Source organism: Bombina bombina, chromosome 2 (assembly GCF_027579735.1).
Source record: "Bombina bombina isolate aBomBom1 chromosome 2, aBomBom1.pri, whole genome shotgun sequence".
Classification (NCBI taxonomy): domain Eukaryota; kingdom Metazoa; phylum Chordata; class Amphibia; order Anura; family Bombinatoridae; genus Bombina; species Bombina bombina.
Window position 1 is genome coordinate 712,619,565 of NC_069500.1, and position 20,793 is coordinate 712,640,357.

At 37.6% G+C, this 20,793-nt stretch overlaps 1 protein-coding gene across 1 annotated transcript in view; it reads right to left on the bottom strand.

Moving 5' to 3' along the window:
- Nucleotides 1-982: 982 nt before the first annotated feature.
- Nucleotides 983-20,793, bottom strand: part of TRMT10B (tRNA methyltransferase 10B) — a 35,601-nt gene continuing 15,790 nt past the window's right edge. Inside the window, exons 5-9 of the mRNA XM_053700637.1 lie at nt 16,437-16,589; nt 16,278-16,356; nt 15,735-15,802; nt 14,369-14,492; nt 983-2,938 (exon numbers count right to left, since the gene is read on the bottom strand). Coding sequence (XP_053556612.1) covers nt 2,823-2,938; nt 14,369-14,492; nt 15,735-15,802; nt 16,278-16,356; nt 16,437-16,589 — 540 coding nt within the window. The 3' untranslated portion in view covers nt 983-2,822. The remainder of the gene's footprint in view (nt 2,939-14,368; nt 14,493-15,734; nt 15,803-16,277; nt 16,357-16,436; nt 16,590-20,793) is intronic.

A 20,793-nucleotide genomic window follows, 5' to 3' on the forward strand; every position in this document is an offset into this window, starting at 1 on the left:
CATGAATGAAAGTCACCGTTATTTGCTTAAATGATCAACCCTAGCTTTTCACAAACGCTAGGATTGACTTTCACTTTTATTACAATGTTTGCTAAATTTTACTTGTTCCAAGCTTACGCAATTATGGGCACTGACATCTCTTCAAAAATAAGTACTGTATCCTAAATACATCATTTATAAACTTACTATCAACATTTATATTGTAAGGTTAATATACTCCCCTCTCTTGACCTTTTTGTTGTTTAGTTAATTAACACTGTTTTGATAGTTTAAAAATCTACCAGAATTTTCAATGATTCAATGTTTGTAACATTATCTTTGTTCTTTACCTGTTGTAACTGGTCAATAAAAAAAATAAAAATAAGAGAAAATGTATATTTGTATTAAAAAATTAATTAAACAAGGTTATAGAAAATAGTGTGTGTGTGTGTGTGTTTTCTAAACTCTGTTGTAAAAATAAAAAAGGGATTGTACACATAAAAAGGTCCTTTGTATATGTAAATAACTTTGATCTGCCCATTGGGTATCCCATGTACCTCCACTCAAATAAATGCACAATTATTAAGCAAGGTGATAAACTATAACCACATGGTTATTAAAAGCTATATAGGGGTATGTTTTTAAAAAGGGGCTTCTGGAAAGACCACAATGAGCTCTGAAAGTGCACCCCCCCCCCAATAGGACATGTGGTTATAATCTGAATTAAAAGCATTATGCAGATGACGACCACATTTTGTCATGCAAAGCCGAGGGGTTAACTGTTCCTTTGAAAATGAAAAAAAGGATATCTTAATGAATCTGAAAATAACAAACAGATTCAAAATCCTTAATCCAAACTGCTTGGGGTGAGACAGGGTTTGGTTATCTGAATAATTTGGATTACAGAATAGTTGTATATTTTGCATCTGTAAAGCTAGCATTTGTATTTTAGAACACACAAATAAAATACACAGACAGAGAAGATTGTGACTTACTGGCAGGGTTTGGATTACAGAATCGTTGTATATTTTGCATCTGTAAAGCTAGCATTTGTATTTTAGAACACACAAATAAAATACACAGACAGAGAAGATTGTGACTTACTGGCAGGGTTTGGATTACAGAATCGTTGTATATTTTGCATCTGTAAAGCTAGCATTTGTATTTTAGAACACACACAAAAATAAAATACACAGAGAGAGAAGCTTGTGACTTACTGGCAGGGTTTGGATATCTGAATAATTTGGATGACAGAATAGTTGTATATGTTGCATCTGTAAAGCTAGCATTTGTATTTTAGAACACACACACAAAAATTTTTTACAAAGAGAGAAAAGCTTGTGACTTACTGGCAGGAATTTTTTTTTAATTTTTTTAATTTAACATTTTGAAAAAATAATAATGAAAACATCTGGCTTTTAAAATAATTCTGGCTTTTGGAATTTTGGAATTTAGGATTTTAGGATTAAAACCTGTATAATACATACTTGTGGTCTGAGCAGCATCATTTAAATTCTCCTTGCCGCTTCTCCAACTGTTACCAAAAAAAGTGTATTGTCTGAATACATCTAAAGATGTCTGCATGATGAGTTAAGCTCACAGTGCAGTGCAGTTAATTATTCATGTAAGATATCATTAATTTTGTACAATAATTACATTTTTGGAAACATTTTTATATCAAAACAGAAAAATGATGCATTCTTTATAGAGAGGAGGTATCCATCACAGCTGTAATTGGAAGAATGATTTATTATTGCCGTTGGCTAGTGCAAAGCACATAGATGCATCAAAGGTAACTATGCAAATTATGCTTGTGTGGCCTTTTAAAAAACTGCCAATTGCCCCCTATTACTATCAGACATGCACCACGTGAGACTGGCAAGGGGACTCTATGCCTTAAGGATTTAACTATTTCACATTCCAGTCCTTATTAGACATAGGAGCTGCATTACAGTGTATACATTTTGTTGAGAAATTATACTTCTACAACAATTTAATTGTAACAATAGCATTTTATAAATATATATATATCTATATCTATATAAAGCACCAGAGAATAGATTACAGGTAAAAGGTATTACAATTATTTAGTAGCAAACTGGTTTCATAAATTATCATGTTTTTTTATTTTTATTTGTTGTACACAGGAATCGAAACTGTCACTTAGTACAGAAATATTGAAATGTCAGCACTCTCAGTCTTGTATAAGTGTATGTGAGATCTTATAGCACGGAATAGGAGTAAAAAAAATAGTTACGTTTTATCTGACATTTTGGGTTTTGTTTCCCTTTAAGTTAGTATTAAAGTAATTGCTACCAAGGAAATGCACAACAACGTGAAATACATACTATTAGATTATGTTTATCATGAAATCATTTATTTAGTTGTTGGTGTTTTTGTTGTGAAACATTGCTGTTTAGTTTTAGAGTTAAATATACTGTACATTAAAATGATATATTTTATGCTTTTTAAATTGGTATGTTGGTTTATTTAAAATATAATTTCACAAAGTAATAAATAATTTTGAAAAACTAGTGAACAGAATTTGTGTACAAATTTTGTTGAGAAATTGTAATTCTATTGTTACAAATTAATTGTTGCAGAATTTTATTTACAAATAAATAAATGTATAAAACACCAGAGATTGGATTACAGGTAAAACGTATTACAATTATTTAGCAGCAAACTGCTTTCATAAAATTACAAACTCTAGACAGACAAATATTTATAAATAGAGGTTTTATATAAATATTTTTAAATAACAATAATTAAGTAAAAGCAGTCTCTTCTTTTCACTCACTCTCATATAGGACAGTGGTTATGAAGTGGAAATGTGTTATACGTTATATTACTTTATAAGCTTCATCACAGAGAATAAAGCCTTTCCCTGGTGAAACACCAGCTTTCAACGCTTCAGGCCAGCTCCGCTTTTCAAGGTATGTGGATAATATATCAAATACTGCAAAAGATTAAAAAAATAAAAAATATTTAGATTTGCAAAAATTCATAAATACTATCAACTCTATGTGTACAAATATCAAACAAATATCACATTTAAATAATGTACACAAGATGATTTTTTTCATCTTCAATAATATCCCAATATCTGCATAACTTAATGAGTTAAGATTACAAACAAAAACTCCAGGTTTTTAATATTTAATTATAATAATAATGTAGACAAAAAGCACAACAAAAATATAAGCATTTGCATATTTATTTTTCAGCAGAAAATAAACTTTTAGAAAATAACTTTATTTATATTTGAGGGGGGGTGATATTAAAAATAAAATAATAATACATTATATATATATATATATTTAAAAATAAATGTGAGTGGATGGAAAAAATTGCAATAAGCCAAGTGTTGAAGTGATGAGTGTACTCAAGCACTTCTCAAAATAGGAAAATATTTTCCTTATTAGTAACGATATTGGTGCAGACCCATTTAATACTATTAACAACAATAATAGAGAAGAGAAATGGCATAAAATAATGACATTTGTAAAGACTGGGAATACAGCACTCTTTTAAAAAACAACAAAACACTTGTAGAAATTTACTTATGAAAAGGTGGTTTATTGTGCAGCCAGCAGATCCAGACCAGGCTAGATCCAACTATACAAAAAGCATAAAGATAAAAACCAAAACAAAGTATTGTGGCAACTTAAAACTAAATCAAATCAAAATAATAGATATGAAAAGGGCCGGCCCATGTAAACCCATGCAGTATGGAGCAAAAATTATTATGGCTAAATCAAGTGCTGCAGAGGGGAAGGTTATTCACTAATGTACATCAGACCTGAAAAGGTTTTAGTGAAAACTGAGACATTTAAAAGGTGAATACCTAACATTCCCAAATGCAATCCTTGTCCTGCATAATACAAACATGTAAGCATCAAACTTTAGACAAGGAAACAGTATGTTGTACAGATTTGGCCATCACATATAATTAGTAATCAAGCACATAGGACAAGAGTGTGTTCCTTTAAGAGACTTATAGTGTTATTAATTCCCCAAATTGATGCAGGTAGAACTAATACAAAGTCCCAAGGTAGAGAGCAAAATGATTCAAGGTAAGCAGTTGCCTTGGATGTGCAGATGTAAACACAATGTTATAAGGCAGTTAGTTATGAATTAATTAACACAGCCAGTATGTTAGCATGCATATAGCAGACAAGCGTGTTAGTGCAGCAACAGGTATCGGATGATACAAAGCAAACAAGCCAAGTTGAAAAGGGAGTAGTGGGGATGCAGGAGGATACAGACTTATCAAACAGTACCCCTCTGTCGACTGCACCCTTCCACTAAAGTCGTCGTAAGAACTTATAAACTTTTAAAATCTTCCGATCACTTTCGGCACCAATCTTGAAGCGAAAACTATTCATCCGCTGTGTTCAAAGTAACATCAATTTTACCTTTGTGGCATGCTCATCTACCTTCCATTTCAGGCTCCAGAACACATAGGTGATAGCCAATGGTAAGCAGGACTTGAAACCTTTGTCGCGCTGCAAGGTTCAGCAGCAAGCTTCGACAGCTCCGATAGCCAGCATGGATGCTACGTGGGTCAGCTACGCAAAGACGCCAAAACGTGTTTCACCCCACGTCATTAGGAAAACGGGGCTTCCTCAGGGCATGTGACTTAGCACGTCATAGGTGCTAATTTATAGCAAAATGAAAGTAACGCCCATATTTGGATGTGAAAGGACCAACGATACATATACAAAATATAATAAGTAAAAGAAAAATTCAATATATACACATATATACAGTAGAACATACAATATGCCACAAAACCAGATATGCTGGAAGCTTGGTTTGTAACAATCAAATACTGAACCTTCGGATGAAAGGGAAATTAAATATTTTGAATTTATAAAGGGGCCAATACGAACAAGAGAAGCTTTAGAGAAAGCTTCCCATATCCAATTTCTCGTTTAGACCACTTTGCCCAATGGTTGAGAGGTTATAGATCCACCTGCATTCTTTCTGCAGGAGGATTTTATCATTATTTCCCCCTCTCCCATTGGTAATGCCCTTGTCGATGCCTGTCACCCTCATACCATCAGGTATGCTATTATGGTGACTTTCAAAGTGTCTAGCAACACTGCTAGTTTGTATCCTGTTCTTGATGTCGTCCCTGTGTTCCAGGATTCTATCCTTCAGAATCCGTCTCGTTTTGCCAACATAAAAACAGGGACACGAGCAAGAAAGAAGGTAAACGACACCTTCTGTATTACAATTAAAGAAGTATTTCAACTTGTAAATTTTATCTTCATTCACTGAGAAGACTTTGGTCTGCAGCATAAACCTGCATGCCACACATCTTTTGCAAGGGTAGTTGCCCACCTGTTTTTGTCTTGACAACCAATTCTTTTGAGGGGAGACAAACTTACTATTCACTAATTTATCTTTTAAATTAGGAACTCGTCTTGCTGTAATCATTGGTGTCTCTCCTATCTCTTGGGCAATGTTTTCATCATTTAAGAGGACACTCCAATTCTTTTTGAGTATACCTCTTAAATGATCCCAATGACAGTTAAATTCCGTGATGATTCTAATTTTGTTGTCTTTCTCCCTTATCTTGGGGAGTAATAACTAACTTCTTTCTGACTTCTGTGCAAAACTTCTAGCATTGGACACAACCCTTTTCGAGTAGCCTCTCGCTCTAAAGCGTTTTTCCATTAAGGATGCATGTTCATAAAATTTTGTGGTGGAAGAACAATTCCTGCGTAAACGCAGGAACTGTCCTTTCGGAATGCCTCTCTTAAGGTGCTCAGGGTGATGGCTGTGTGCCTCGAGAAGGCTATTGGTAGCAGTTTCTTTTCTGAAATTCTCAGTTATAATTGTATCTCTTTCAATTTTTATTTGGACATCAAGAAAAGATCATTCTGTCCTACTAAAATTGAGGGTCAGAACAATATTCCTATTATTTACATTGAGTTCTGAAACAAAACTCCGTAATTCATTTTCTGAACCATCCCAAATTAGTAGGACATTGTCCACATAGCGCAACCAAAGTTGTGCATGTTCACTGAAGGCTTGTTTTTGGAATACTTCTTCCATTTCCCACAGTCCCAAGTGTAGACATGCATAAGTAGGGGCACAGGTTGCCCCCATCGCTGTCCCTCTGTTCTGTTTATACAGTTTATTGTCAAACGAAAAAATATTGTTCTCAAGAACAAAGGTTAACAGTTTGACAACAAACTCTGTGTGTTGAGAGTAAGATGGTCCTCTAGTGTCCAGGAAGTGTTTTGCTGCCCTTATTCCTACTATATGTGGAATAGAGGAGTAAAGACCTTCCACATCCAAGGATACTAAGATGGCTCCACTTGGTATTGTTATACCATCTATCTTCCTTAGGAGGTCAGGATTATCAATTACATAGGAGGGCATAGTTTCCAAGAAAGGTTTGAGAAAACAATCCACGTAATTTCCCAGATTCTCAGTAAGGCTACCTATCCCTGAGATGATAGGGTGGCCCGGAGGGTTTGTGAGATTCTTGTGAATTTTAGGTAGACAATAAAACACCGGCATAACTGGAAAATCATTAAACAGGTATTTAAATTCAGATAGAGTGATGGTGCCATTAGATTTAGCATCGTTCAAAAATTTAAACAATTCAATTTTCAAAGAGGGGATGGGGTTCTCCGTGAGGCTCAAATATTGATTTTTATCCAAAAGTTGTCTTTTCACCTCTAAGACATAACATTTGGCATCCCAGAGAACCACATTACCGCCCTTATCGGCAGATTTAATCACCATATCTTCTGCAAACATTAATTCATTAAGCGCCTTCCTTTCTGCTTTAGACAGATTGTCCTTAGCAATCCCTGTAGTTATCAAGTTATTAATATACTTTTCGACTAATTTCACAAATAGGTTAACAGAAGGAATAGAGGCAAGCTGGGGTATATATTTAGATTTGGCTCTAAGGCCTGATTGCACTCTTATTTGAGTACCTACAGGAGTAGGATCAAAAGCAGGGGTTTCCACTTGTTCCAAAAGTAACTCCTTAAGATCTGCAAGTGCTAGTCTGTCCTCTTTTCCAAGAGCCAAATCAACTATGTGTCTATTGCCTTTGCCCTTAAACATTTGGGAAAGGACAAGGCGTCTTGCAAAATAATGCAAATCTTTGATAAATACAAATTTATTAAGCCCATTTGTAGGGCAAAAGGATAGACCTTTTTTAAGGACACTCATGTGTGCTTGATTCAACTGGAATGAGGACAGATTCACCACCTGTAGATCTTTGTCAGGGGGCATCAATAGCCCCTTCTGCTGCGAAACCTCCGTGGACGACCCCTGCGTCCCCTCTCCTGGCTGTAATCCCCTTGTCTGTTCTGTCTGGAAGGATATCTCCTCCCTTCTGAAAGAGTATTCCCTCCTCCTGTGTCTCTTCCTGCCCCCTCTCCTTCTTCTATCCCAGTTCTGGCTGACTGTAAATCGTTTTTTGACAACTGTTTATCAGTTTCAACGTCAGAGCTGTCGGTTCCTGAATCATACAAACCTCTGACTGTTTGATAATTATAAATCCTATTCTTTAAATAGTCGTCGTTGTCTCTAGCTAATTTCCTGCTCTTCCTGGATTTGATGTCTGACTGAAGTCTAGCTAGTTGCTCTTGTATTTCTCTGTTTAGCTTCTCAAAGTTAGTGTTCTGTTCGAAAGTGTTCACCACTTTGAGTGCCTCCTCTACCGGTTGCTTTGTTTTCTCAAACCTCTTTTTATTTCTTTTTATCATTTTCTTCATAAGAATAATTGAGCAATCTGTAAGGCTGGAATTCCAGTCTTCCAAAAAGACATCACCTCCTTCATCTTCCCTCAAGTTGGTACCTGGGTCAAGTCTCAATCTTAGCCCTCTAGGGATAATACCATTCTTTACATAATTTTCTAAGCTTGCTGTCTCTGCTCTTAATTTAATCTGTTTAACAAGCAATTTCTTATATTCTTTGAAAGCAGTGAAAATATTTAACGGATTTATTCAACCGTTTTTATTATCAAGGGTGCCAGGCACCGACAAGGTTGCAATTAAATCTGCCTCCCAAGTTTCATCCGAAAGTTCATATGCCATTGTATAGTTAGAAAAACTAAACCTGGTTTAATGGATCGACCAAATGCACAGCAACCACACTAATCAAAAGTAGTTTAAGACTTTATAAGTTAATGCTGTACCTCATCCACCAGAGTACCAGGTCTAGGGACCTGAGTCCAAGTAACTGGTAATTAGTAGTAAGAAACTTAAAAATAAATGTGAGTGGATGGAAAAAATTGCAAAAAGCCAAGTGTTGAAGTGATGAGTGTACTCAAGCACTTCTCAAAATAGGAAAATATTTTCCTTATTAGTAACGATATTGGTGCAGACCCATTTAATACTATTAACATCTGCACATCCAAGGCAACTGCTTACCTTGAATCATTTTGCTCTCTACCTTGGGACTTTGTATTAGTTCTACCTGCATCAATTTGGGGAATTAATAACACTATAAGTCTCTTAAAGGAACACACTCTTGTCCTATGTGCTTGATTACTAATTATATGTGATGGCCAAATCTGTACAACATACTGTTTCCTTGTCTAAAGTTTGATGCTTACATGTTTGTATTATGCAGGACAAGGATTGCATTTGGGAATGTTAGGTATTAACCTTTTAAATGTCTCAGTTTTCACTAAAACCTTTTCAGGTCTGATGTACATTAGTGAATAACCTTCCCCTCTGCAGCACTTGATTTAGCCATAATAATTTTTGCTCCATACTGCATGGGTTTGCATGGGCTGGCCCTTTTCATATCTATTATTTTGATTTGATTTAGTTTTAAGTTGCCACAATACTTTGTTTTGGTTTTTATCTTTATGCTTTTTGTATAGTTGGATCTAGCCTGGTCTGGATCTGCTGGCTGCACAATAAACCACCTTTTCATAAGTAAATTTCTACAAGTGTTTTGTTATTTTTTAAAAGAGTGCTGTATTCCCAGTCTTTACAAATGTCATTATTTTATGCCATTTCTCTTCTCTATTATTGTTGTTAATAGTATTAAATGGGTCTGCACCAATATCGTTACTAATAAGGAAAATATTTTCCTATTTTGAGAAGTGCTTGAGTACACTCATCACTTCAACACTTGGCTTATTGCAATTTTTTCCATCCACTCACTTTTATTTTTAAGTTTCTTACTACTAATTACCAGTTACTTCGACCCAGGTCCCTATACCTGGTACTCTGGTGGATGAGGTACAGCATTAACTTATAAAGTCTTAAACTACTTTTGATTAGTGTGGTTGCTGTGCATTTGGTCGATCCATTAAACCAGGTTTAGTTTTTCTAAGTATACAATGGCATATGAACTTTCGGATGAAACTTGGGAGGCAGATTTAATTGCAACCTTGTCGGTGCCTGGCACCCTTGATAATAAAAACGGTGAAATAAATCCGTTAAATATTTTCACTGCTTTCAAAGAATATAAGAAATTGCTTGTTAAACAGATTAAATTAAGAGCAGAGACAGCAAGCTTAGAAAATTATGTAAAGAATGGTATTATCCCGAGAGGGCTAAGATTGAGACTTGACCCAGGTACCAACTTGAGGGAAGATGAAGGAGGTGATGTCTTTTTGGAAGACTGGAATTCCAGCCTTACAGATTGCTCAATTATTCTTATGAAGAAAATGATAAAAAGAAATAAAGAGAGGTTTGAGAAAACAAAGCAACCGGTAGAGGAGGCACTCAAAGTGGTGAACACTTTCGAACAGAACACTAACTTTGAGAAGCTAAACAGAGAAATACAAGAGCAACTAGCTAGACTTCAGTCAGACATCAAATCCAGGAAGAGCAGGAAATTAGCTAGAGACAACGACGACTATTTAAAGAATAGGATTTATAATTATCAAACAGTCAGAGGTTCGTATGATTCAGGAACCGACAGCTCTGACGTTGAAACTGATAAACAGTTGTCAAAAAACGATTTACAGTCAGCCAGAACTGGGATAGAAGAAGGAGAGGGGGCAGGAAGAGACACAGGAGGAGGGAATACTCTTTCAGAAGGGAGGAGATATCCTTCCAGACAGAACAGACAAGGGGATTACAGCCAGGAGAGGGGACGCAGGGGTCGTCCACGGAGGTTTCGCAGCAGAAGGGGCTATTGATGCCCCCTGACAAAGATCTACAGGTGGTGAATCTGTCCTCATTCCAGTTGAATCAAGCACACATGAGTGTCCTTAAAAAAGGTCTATCCTTTTGCCCTACAAATGGGCTTAATAAATTTGTATTTATCAAAGATTTGCATTATTTTGCAAGACGCCTTGTCCTTTCCCAAATGTTTAAGGGCAAAGGCAATAGACACATAGTCGATTTGGCTCTTGGAAAAGAGGACAGACTAGCACTTGCGGATCTTGAGGAGTTACTTTTGGAACAAGTGGAAACCCCTGCTTTTGATCCTACTCCTGTAAGTACTCAAATAAGAGTGCAATCAGGCCTTAGAGCCAAATCTAAATATATGCCCCAGCTTGCCTCTATTCCTTCTGTTAACCTATTTGTGAAATTAGTCGAAAAGGATATTAATAACTTGATAACTACAGGGATTGCTAAGGACAATCTGTCTAAAGCAGAAAGGAAGGCGCTTAATGAATTAATGTTTGCAGAAGATATGGTGATTAAATCTGGCGATAAGGGCGGTAATGTGGTTCTCTGGGATGCCAAATGTTATGTCTTAGAGGTGAAAAGACAACTTTTGGATAAAAATCAATATTTGCGCCTCACGGAGAACCCCATCCCCTCTTGCACCATCACTCTATCTGAATTTAAATACCTGTTTAATGATTTTCCAGTTATGCCGGTGTTTTATTGTCTACCTAAAATTCACAAGAATCTCACAAACCCTCCGGGCCGCCCTATCATCTCAGGGATAGGTAGCCTTACTGAGAATCTGGGAAATTACGTGGATTGTTTTCTCAAACCTTTCTTGGAAACTATGCCCTCCTATGTAATTGATACTCTTGACCTCCTAAGGAAGATAGATGGTATAACAATACCAAGTGGAGCCATCTTAGTATCCTTGGATGTGGAAGGTCTTTACTCCTCTATTCCACATATAGTAGGAATAAAAGCAGCAAAACACTTCCTGGACACTAGAGGACCATCTTACTCTCAACACACAGAGTTTGTTGTCAAATTGTTAACCTTTGTTCTTGAGAACAATATTTTTTTTCAATTGACAATAAACTGTATAAACAGAACAGAGGGACAGCGGTGGGGGCAACCTGTGCTCCTACTTATGCATGTCTACACTTGGGACTGTGGGAAATGGAAGAAGTATTCCAAAAACAAGCCTTCAATGAACATGCACAACTTTGGTTGCGCTATGTGGACGATGTCCTACTAATTTGGGATGGTTCAGAAAATGAATTACGGAGTTTTGTTTCAGAACTCAATGTAAATAATAGGAATATTGTTCTGACCCTCAATTTTAGTAGGACAGAATTATCTTTTCTTGATGTCCAAATAAAAATTGAAAGAGATACAATTATAACTGAGAATTTCAGAAAAGAAACTGCTACCAATAGCCTTCTCGAGGCACACAGCCATCACCCTGAGCACCTTAAGAGAGGCATTTCGAAAGGACAGTTCCTGCGTTTACGCAGGAATTGTTCTTCCACCACAAAATTTTATGAACATGCATCCTTAATGGAAAAACGCTTTAGAGCGAGAGGCTACTCAAAAAGGGTTGTGTCCAATGCTAGAAGTTTTGCACAGAAGTCAGAAAGAAGGGAGTTATTACTCCCCAAGATAAGGGAGAAAGACAACAAAATTAGAATCATCCCGGAATTTAACTGTCATTGGGATCATTTAAGAGGTATACTCAAAAAGAATTGGAGTGTCCTCTTAAATGATGAAAACATTGCCCAAGAGATAGGAGAGACACCAATGATTACAGCAAGACGAGTTCCTAATTTAAAAGATAAATTAGTGAATAGTAAATTTGTCTCCCCTCAAAAGAATTGGTTTCAAGACAAAAACAGGTGGGCAACTACCCTTGCAAAAGATGTGTGGCATGCAGGTTTATGCTGCAGACCAAAGTCTTCTCAGTGAATGAAGATAAAATACTTTTTTAATTGTAATACAGAAGGTGTCGTTTACCTTCTTTCTTGCTTGTGTCCCTGTTTTTATGTTGGCAAAACGAGACGGATTCTGAAGGATAGAATCCTGGAACACAGGGACGACATCAAGAACAGGATACAAACTAGCAGTGTTGCTAGACACTTTGAAAGTCACCATAATAGCATACCTGATGGTATGAGGGTGACAGGCATCGACAAGGGCATTACCAATGGGAGAGGGGGAAATAATGATAAAATCCTCCTGCAGAAAGAATGCAGGTGGATCTATAACCTCTCAACCATTGGGCAAAGTGGTCTAAACGAGAAATTGGATATGGGAAGCTTTCTCTAAAGCTTCTCTTGTTCGTATTGGCCCCTTTATAAATTCAAAATATTTAATTTCCCTTTCATCCGAAGGTTCAGTATTTGATTGTTACAAACCAAGCTTCCAGCATATCTGGTTTTGTGGCATATTGTATGTTCTACTGTATATATGTGTATATATTGAATTTTTCTTTCACTTATTATATTTTGTATATGTATCGTTGGTCCTTTCACATCCAAATATGGGCGTTACTTTCATTTTGCTATAAATTAGCACCTATGACGTGCTAAGTCACATGCCCTGAGGAAGCCCCGTTTTCCTAATGACGTGGGGTGAAACACGTGTTGGCGTCTTTGCATAGCCGACCCACGTAGCATCCATGCTGGCTGTCGGAGCTTGCTGCTTAACCTTGCAGCGCGACAAAGGTTTCAAGTCCTGCTTACCATTGGCTATCACCTATGTGTTCTGGAGCCTGAAATGGAAGGTAGATGAGCATGCCACAAAGGTAAAATTAATGTTACTTTGAACACAGCGGATGAATGGTTTTCGCTTCAAGATTGGTGCCGAAAGTGATCGGAAGATTTTAAAAGTTTATAAGTTCTTACGACGACTTTAGTGGAAGGGTGCAGTCGACAGAGGGGTACTGTTTGATAAGTCTGTATCCTCCTGCATCCCCACTACTCCCTTTTCAACTTGGCTTGTTTGCTTTGTATCATCCGATACCTGTTGCTGCACTAACACGCTTGTCTGCTATATGCATGCTAACATACTGGCTGTGTTAATTCATTCATAACTAACTGCCTTATAACATTATGTGTTTACATCTGCACATCCAAGGCAACTGCTTACCTTGAATCATTTTGCTCTCTACCTTGGGACTTTGTATTAGTTCTACCTGCATCAATTTGGGGAATTAATAACACTATAAGTCTCTTAAAGGAACACACTCTTGTCCTATGTGCTTGATTACTAATTATATGTGATGGCCAAATCTGTACAACATACTGTTTCCTTGTCTAAAGTTTGATGCTTACATGTTTGTATTATGCAGGACAAGGATTGCATTTGGGAATGTTAGGTATTCACCTTTTAAATGTCTCAGTTTTCACTAAAACCTCATCAGGTCTGATGTACATTAGTGAATAACCTTCCCCTCTGCAGCACTTGATTTAGCCATAATAATTTTTGCTCCATACTGCATGGGTTTACATGGGCCGGCCCTTTTCATATCTATTATTTTGATTTAGTTTTAAGTTGCCACAATACTTTGTTTTGGTTTTTATCTTTATGCTTTTTGTATAGTTGGATCTAGCCTGGTCTGGATCTGCTGGCTGCACAATAAACCACCTTTTCATTAGTAAATTTCTACAAGTGTTTTGTTGTTTTTTAAAAGAGTGCTGTATTCCCAGTCTTTACAAATGTCATTATTTTATGCCATTTCTCTTCTCTATTATTGTTGTTAATATATATATATATATATAGCAAAGAAGAGCACTCTCAACTCCAACTCGTCTGCCAGGGTGCTAGCAGATAGTGTGTGTGTGTATATATGTGATATGTAAGTGTGTGTGATAGATATATATATATATATATATATATATATATATATACACACACACATACAATACAATATAATAAAATAATAATAAAGGACAAAATAAACCAGTGAAAATAAAGTATTTTTACAGGAGCATATAAGTAAAAATGTGGAAATCTACATTTAACATTCACGCTCCTCTCCAAGACAACCAAATTCAGAATTCTACTTAAATCAGAACTTCATAGTTTTTTTTTGTTTTTTTTAGATGGTTGCATTTTAAATTATTAATTAAAGGTTGCAAACGTTTCTGAGGTGAGTAGGATGTTCTCAAATTACTTTATTTATATGACTAATGACAAAATGTTTATTATATAACAAGCTACTTATACCACAACAATGTATGAGGATATGAAAATATACCATAGAATATAGTTACCTTGATTAATTGCTAGTATCTCCGAATGAAAGTTCTTTAAATTAATGTTCTTAATCATATATTCTTGTATTGGCAGTCGGGCAGTCTGTAAGTCATTTTCTCTGGCTTTATGGTATGTTAATTTCTACAGAAACAGCACAAAAAATTATCAGATCATCATATGAATTTAAAGGGACAATACAACCCAAGCTGGACTTGAGCCTGGAGAGGACAGGGCTTGCCACTGTCAATCTGTTGACAAAATATGTGCAGTTTGGCTTCAGAAGAAAGATAAGATAATAAACTAAGCAAATTAGTGAGAAATATAAGGCAAGGTTAGGTTTCTAAAGATTGTCATGTGCTCCTTCAATTTTCAGACTAAATTACAAGGGGGGGGGGGGGGGAAAGAGGGCAAAATAAAGAATGAAAGAATATTGCAAAGTTGCTTTACTATGTTTAATTTTTTTCCCAAACATAAAGGAGTACTCAAAAATATATATTTCCTACTAGTATTAAATGGAACCGTGTGTATGAAACCTACATTTTTTATTTCATGATTCAGATAGAGCATGCTACATTAAGCCACCAATCAGCAAGCGCTACCCAGGTGCTGAATAAAAAATGGGCCAGTTACTAAGCTTACATTGCTGCTTTTCAAATAAAGATACCAAGAGAATAAAGAAAAAAAGTGATAAAAGGAGTAAATTAGAAAGTAACATGCTCTATCTGAATAATGAAAGAAAAAATGTAGGTTTCATATCGCTTTAAGCAATAAATACAATATACCAAACCGAGGCTGACATCTCAAATCTACTTTACTGTACTAAAAAGTCAAATTACCCAACTCTAAGAGATGTAGTCTCTGTAGATACACAGCAAAAATTCACAATGAGCTTCAGCTTGTTGGCAAGAACTGGATTTAGCCCAAAATAATTTCAGATCTCTAAGACCTTGAAACTTAAAAACTGTAATACCTTTCAATATATTCTACATGAGAACTGTTAGAATGGAAACAACATTTCCCCAATGTTTATAAACTATTTTCATAGATGTTAGATCATTTCAGGAGTACATTTTGTGCAAAAGACACTTTCTAAAGGTGGAGGGAGAGTCATGTTTAAATCAATTTAGCCAGTTACGCATATTCATAGGCTGCTTTGAGCACTGTTTTTTTACAGAGGTTTAAATACTGTATTGATGGGATTGCTATATTTGCCCCAGCAAAGCAAGAATTACATAACAGCAAAATATTTAGATTTTACCATATTGCTTATACCGTGATCTATGCAATAAGGGTCTCTAGTTTTGTGTACGATTACTAAAAATATGTTCGGCCATACAATCTTGATTTAAATGATATTAGGTTTTTAAAAATAAAATTTCCTACCTTCTGAATACTTTCATCCACTAATCCTCCAAGTACATAAACCTTGTGAGGGTCAACATCTTCCAGAGCTTTTAAGAGACGCAAAGAATAAAATCAGTGAACAATCAGGATCTTTCTTTTAATTATTATTATTAATATGAAAATTGCTATGCAACTGACCATTTGAGAGAAAACAAATATTTCTTTAAATAAGCTATTAATAGAAATACACCCAGGATATAAAGGGCAACAATATGCAAAAACAGACAAATAAAGAAATAAATATAATTATTCAAAGATTACATTTACTTAAACAGAATTATTAGCACTTAATACATTAACATGTAGGTTATTAGGTGCTATTTATGGGCAAAGCAGCTACTAAACACAACACAAATATTTCACATTATGAGGTAATATTGCTTTGAAGATTAGATCTCTGGATAATGCATGTACGCAAGTGCACTTTTTTTAACAAAGGAACTCATTTAATAAAGGCACTAATAGTTGCTTTAAACAATTTTAATATAAAATAGGTTGCAAACTAATAGATAAAACACTCACGATTCTCAGAGTCAGGGGTGAGATAGACTATTGCATTTGTGGGAAATAAATCAAGGAAGCTGTTTTCTGTTCTGTCAACCTAAAATGGGAAACATAAATATTACATATAAATAAAATCAATGATAAACTTGAAAAAAACAAAAACAAAAGTGAACTTACAAGATAATTGACAAATCCGTCATTCATTCGCACACATTCCGCATATAATAAGCTGCTTTCTTTAAAACCTGTCAGGTAAAGCCAAAACGGTTTTGCAGCTTTTTTGTTCGATCCATAGAGTCTTCTTATTTGAGCTGCAAGACGACCTAATTCCTAAAAAAAAACAAAAAAGATGAAATGAACACCTGTAAACAAAAACAGAATTTATGTTTACCTGATAAATTACTTTCTCCAACGGTGTGTCCGGTCCACGGCGTCATCCTTACTTGTGGGATATTCTCTTCCCCAACAGGAAATGGCAAAGAGCCCAGCAAAGCTGGTCACATGATCCCTCCTAGGCTCCGCCTTCCCCAGTCATTCGACCGACGTAAAGGAGGAATATTTGCATAGGAGAAACCATATGATACCGTGGTGACTGTAGTTAAAGAAAATAAATTATCAGACCTGATTAAAAAACCAGGGCGGGCCGTGGACCGGACACACCGTTGGAGAAAGTAATTTATCAGGTAAACATAAATTCTGTTTTCTCCAACATTGGTGTGTCCGGTCCACGGCGTCATCCTTACTTGTGGGAACCAATACCAAAGCTTTAGGACACGGATGAAGGGAGGGAGCAAATCAGGTCACCTAGATGGAAGGCACCACGGTTTGCAAAACCTTTCTCCCAAAAATAGCCTCAGAAGAAGCAAAAGTATCAAACTTGTAAAATTTAGTAAAAGTGTGCAGTGAAGACCAAGTCGCTGCCTTACATATCTGATCAACAGAAGCCTCGTTCTTGAAGGCCCATGTGGAAGCCACAGCCCTAGTGGAATGAGCTGTGATTCTTTCAGGAGGCTGCCGTCCGGCAGTCTCGTAAGCCAATCTGATGATGCTTTTAATCCAAAAAGAGAGAGAGGTAGAAGTTGCTTTTTGACCTCTCCTTTTACCAGAATAAACAACAAACAAGGAAGATGTTTGTCTAAAATCCTTTGTAGCATCTAAATAGAATTTTAGAGCACGAACAACATCCAAATTGTGCAACAAACGTTCCTTCTTTGAAACTGGATTCGGACACAAAGAAGGCACGACTATCTCCTGGTTAATGTTTTTGTTAGAAACAACTTTCGGAAGAAAACCAGGTTTAGTACGTAAAACCACCTTATCTGCATGGAACACCAGATAAGGAGGAGAACACTGCAGAGCAGATAATTCTGAAACTCTTCTAGCAGAAGAAATTGCAACCAAAAACAAAACTTTCCAAGATAATAACTTAATATCAACGGAATGTAAGGGTTCAAACGGAACCCCCTGAAGAACTGAAAGAACTAAATTGAGACTCCAAGGAGGAGTCAAAGGTTTGTAAACAGGCTTGATTCTAACCAGAGCCTGAACAAAGGCTTGAACATCTGGCACAGCTGCCAGTTTTTTGTGAAGTAACACAGACAAGGCAGAAATCTGTCCCTTCAAGGAACTAGCAGATAATCCTTTCTCCAAACCTTCTTGAAGGAAGGATAGAATCTTAGGAATTTTTACCTTGTCCCAAGGGAATCCTTTAGATTCACACCAACAGATATATTTTTTCCATATTTTGTGGTAAATTTTTCTAGTTACAGGCTTTCTGGCCTGAACAAGAGTATCAATGACAGAATCTGAGAACCCTCGCTTTGATAAGATCAAGCGTTCAATCTCCAAGCAGTCAGTTGGAGTGAGACCAGATTCGGATGTTCGAACGGACCTTGAACAAGAAGGTCTCGTCTCAAAGGTAGCTTCCATGGTGGAGCCGATGACATATTCACCAGGTCCGCATACCAAGTCCTGCGTGGCCACGCAGGAGCTATCAAGATCACCGATGCTCTCTCCTGATTGATCCTGGCTACCAGCCTGGGGATGAGAGGAAACGGCGGGAATACATAAGCTAGTTTGAAGGTCCAAGGTGCTACTAGTGCATCTACTAGAGTCGCCTTGGGATCCCTGGATCTGGACCCGTAGCAAGGAACCTTGAAGTTCTGACGAGAGGCCATCAGATCCATGTCTGGAATGCCCCACAATTGAGTGATTTGGGCAAAGATTTCCGGATGGAGTTCCCACTCCCCCGGATGAAATGTCTGACGACTCAGAAAATCCGCTTCCCAATTTTCCACTCCTGGGATGTGGATTGCAGACAAGTGGCAGGAGTGAGTCTCCGCCCATTGAATGATTTTGGTCACTTCTTCCATCGCCAGGGAACTCCTTGTTCCCCCCTGATGGTTGATGTACACAACAGTCGTCATGTTGTCTGATTGAAACCGTATGAACTTGGCCTTTGCTAGCTGAGGCCAAGCCTTGAGAGCATTGAGTATCGCTCTCAGTTCCAGAATATTTATCGGTAGAAGAGATTCTTCCCGAGACCAAAGACCCTGAGCTTTCAGGGGTCCCCAGACCGCGCCCCAGCCCACCAGACTGGCGTCGGTCATGACAATGACCCACTCTGGTCTGCGGAAGCTCATCCCCTGTGACAGGTTGTCCAGGGACAGCCACCAACGGAGTGAATCTCTGGTCCTCTGATTTACTTGTATCGTCGGAGACAAGTCTGTATAGTCCCCATTCCACTGACTGAGCATGCACAGTTGTAATGGTCTTAGATGAATGCGCGCAAAAGGAACTATGTCCATTGCCGCTACCATCAAACCTATTACTTCCATGCACTGCGCTATGGAAGGAAGAGGAACAGAATGAAGTATTTGACAAGAGTTCAGAAGTTTTGATTTTCTGGCCTCTGTCAGAAAAATCCTCATTTCTAAGGAGTCTATTATTGTTCCCAAGAAGGGAACCCTTGTTGACGGAGACAGAGAACTTTTTTCTACGTTCACTTTCCACCCGTGAGATCTGAGAAAGGTCAGGACAATGTCCGTGTGAGCCTTTGCTTGAGGAAGGGACGACGCTTGAATCAGAATGTCGTCCAAGTAAGGTACTACTGCAATGCCCCTTGGTCTTAGCACCGCTAGAAGGGACCCTAGTACCTTTGTGAAAATCCTTGGAGCAGTGGCTAATCCGAACGGAAGTGCCACAAACTGGTAATGCTTGTCCAGGAATGCGAACCTTAGGAACCGATGATGTTCCTTGTGGATAGGAATATGTAGATACGCATCCTTTAAATCCACCGTGGTCATGAATTGACCTTCCTGGATGGAAGGAAGAATAGTTCGAATGGTTTCCATTTTGAACGATGGAACCTTGAGAAACTTGTTTAGGATCTTGAGATCTAAGATTGGTCTGAATGTTCCCTCTTTTTTGGGAACTACGAACAGATTGGAGTAGAACCCCATCCCTTGTTCTCCTAATGGAACAGGATGAATCACTCCCATTTTTAACAGGTCTTCTACACAATGTAAGAATGCCTGTTTTTTTATGTGGTCTGAAGACAATTGAGACCTGTGGAACCTCCCCCTTGGGGGAAGCCCCTTGAATTCCAGAAGATAACCTTGGGAGACTATTTCTAGCGCCCAAGGATCCAGAACATCTCTTGCCCAAGCCTGAGCGAAGAGAGAGAGTCTGCCCCCCACCAGATCCGGTCCCGGATCGGGGGCCAACATCTCATGCTGTCTTGGTAGCAGTGGCAGGTTTCTTGGCCTGCTTTCCTTTGTTCCAGCCTTGCATTGGTCTCCAGGCTGGCTTGGCTTGAGAAGTATTACCCTCTTGCTTAGAGGACGTAGCACTTGGGGCTGGTCCGTTTCTGCGAAAGGGACGAAAATTAGGTTTATTTTTGGCCTTGAAAGACCTATCCTGAGGAAGGGCGTGGCCCTTGCCCCCAGTGATATCAGAGATAATCTCTTTCAAGTCAGGGCCAAACAGCGTTTTCCCCTTGAAAGGAATGTTAAGCAATTTGTTCTTGGAAGACGCATCCGCTGACCAAGATTTTAACCAAAGCGCTCTGCGCGCCACAATAGCAAAACCAGAATTTTTCGCCGCTAACCTAGCCAATTGCAAAGTGGCGTCTAGGGTGAAAGAATTAGCCAATTTGAGAGCACGAATTCTGTCCATAATCTCCTCATAAGAAGAAGAATTATTATTGATCGCCTTTTCTAGCTCATCGAACCAGAAACACGCGGCTGTAGTGACAGGAACAATGCATGAAATTGGTTGTAGAAGGTAACCTTGCTGAACAAACATCTTTTTAAGCAAACCTTCTAATTTTTTATCCATAGGATCTTTGAAAGCACAACTATCTTCTATGGGTATAGTGGTGCGTTTGTTTAGAGTAGAAACCGCCCCCTCGACCTTGGGGACTGTCTGCCATAAGTCCTTTCTGGGGTCGACCATAGGAAACAATTTTTTAAATATGGGGGGAGGGACGAAAGGTATACCGGGCCTTTCCCATTCTTTATTAACAATGTCCGCC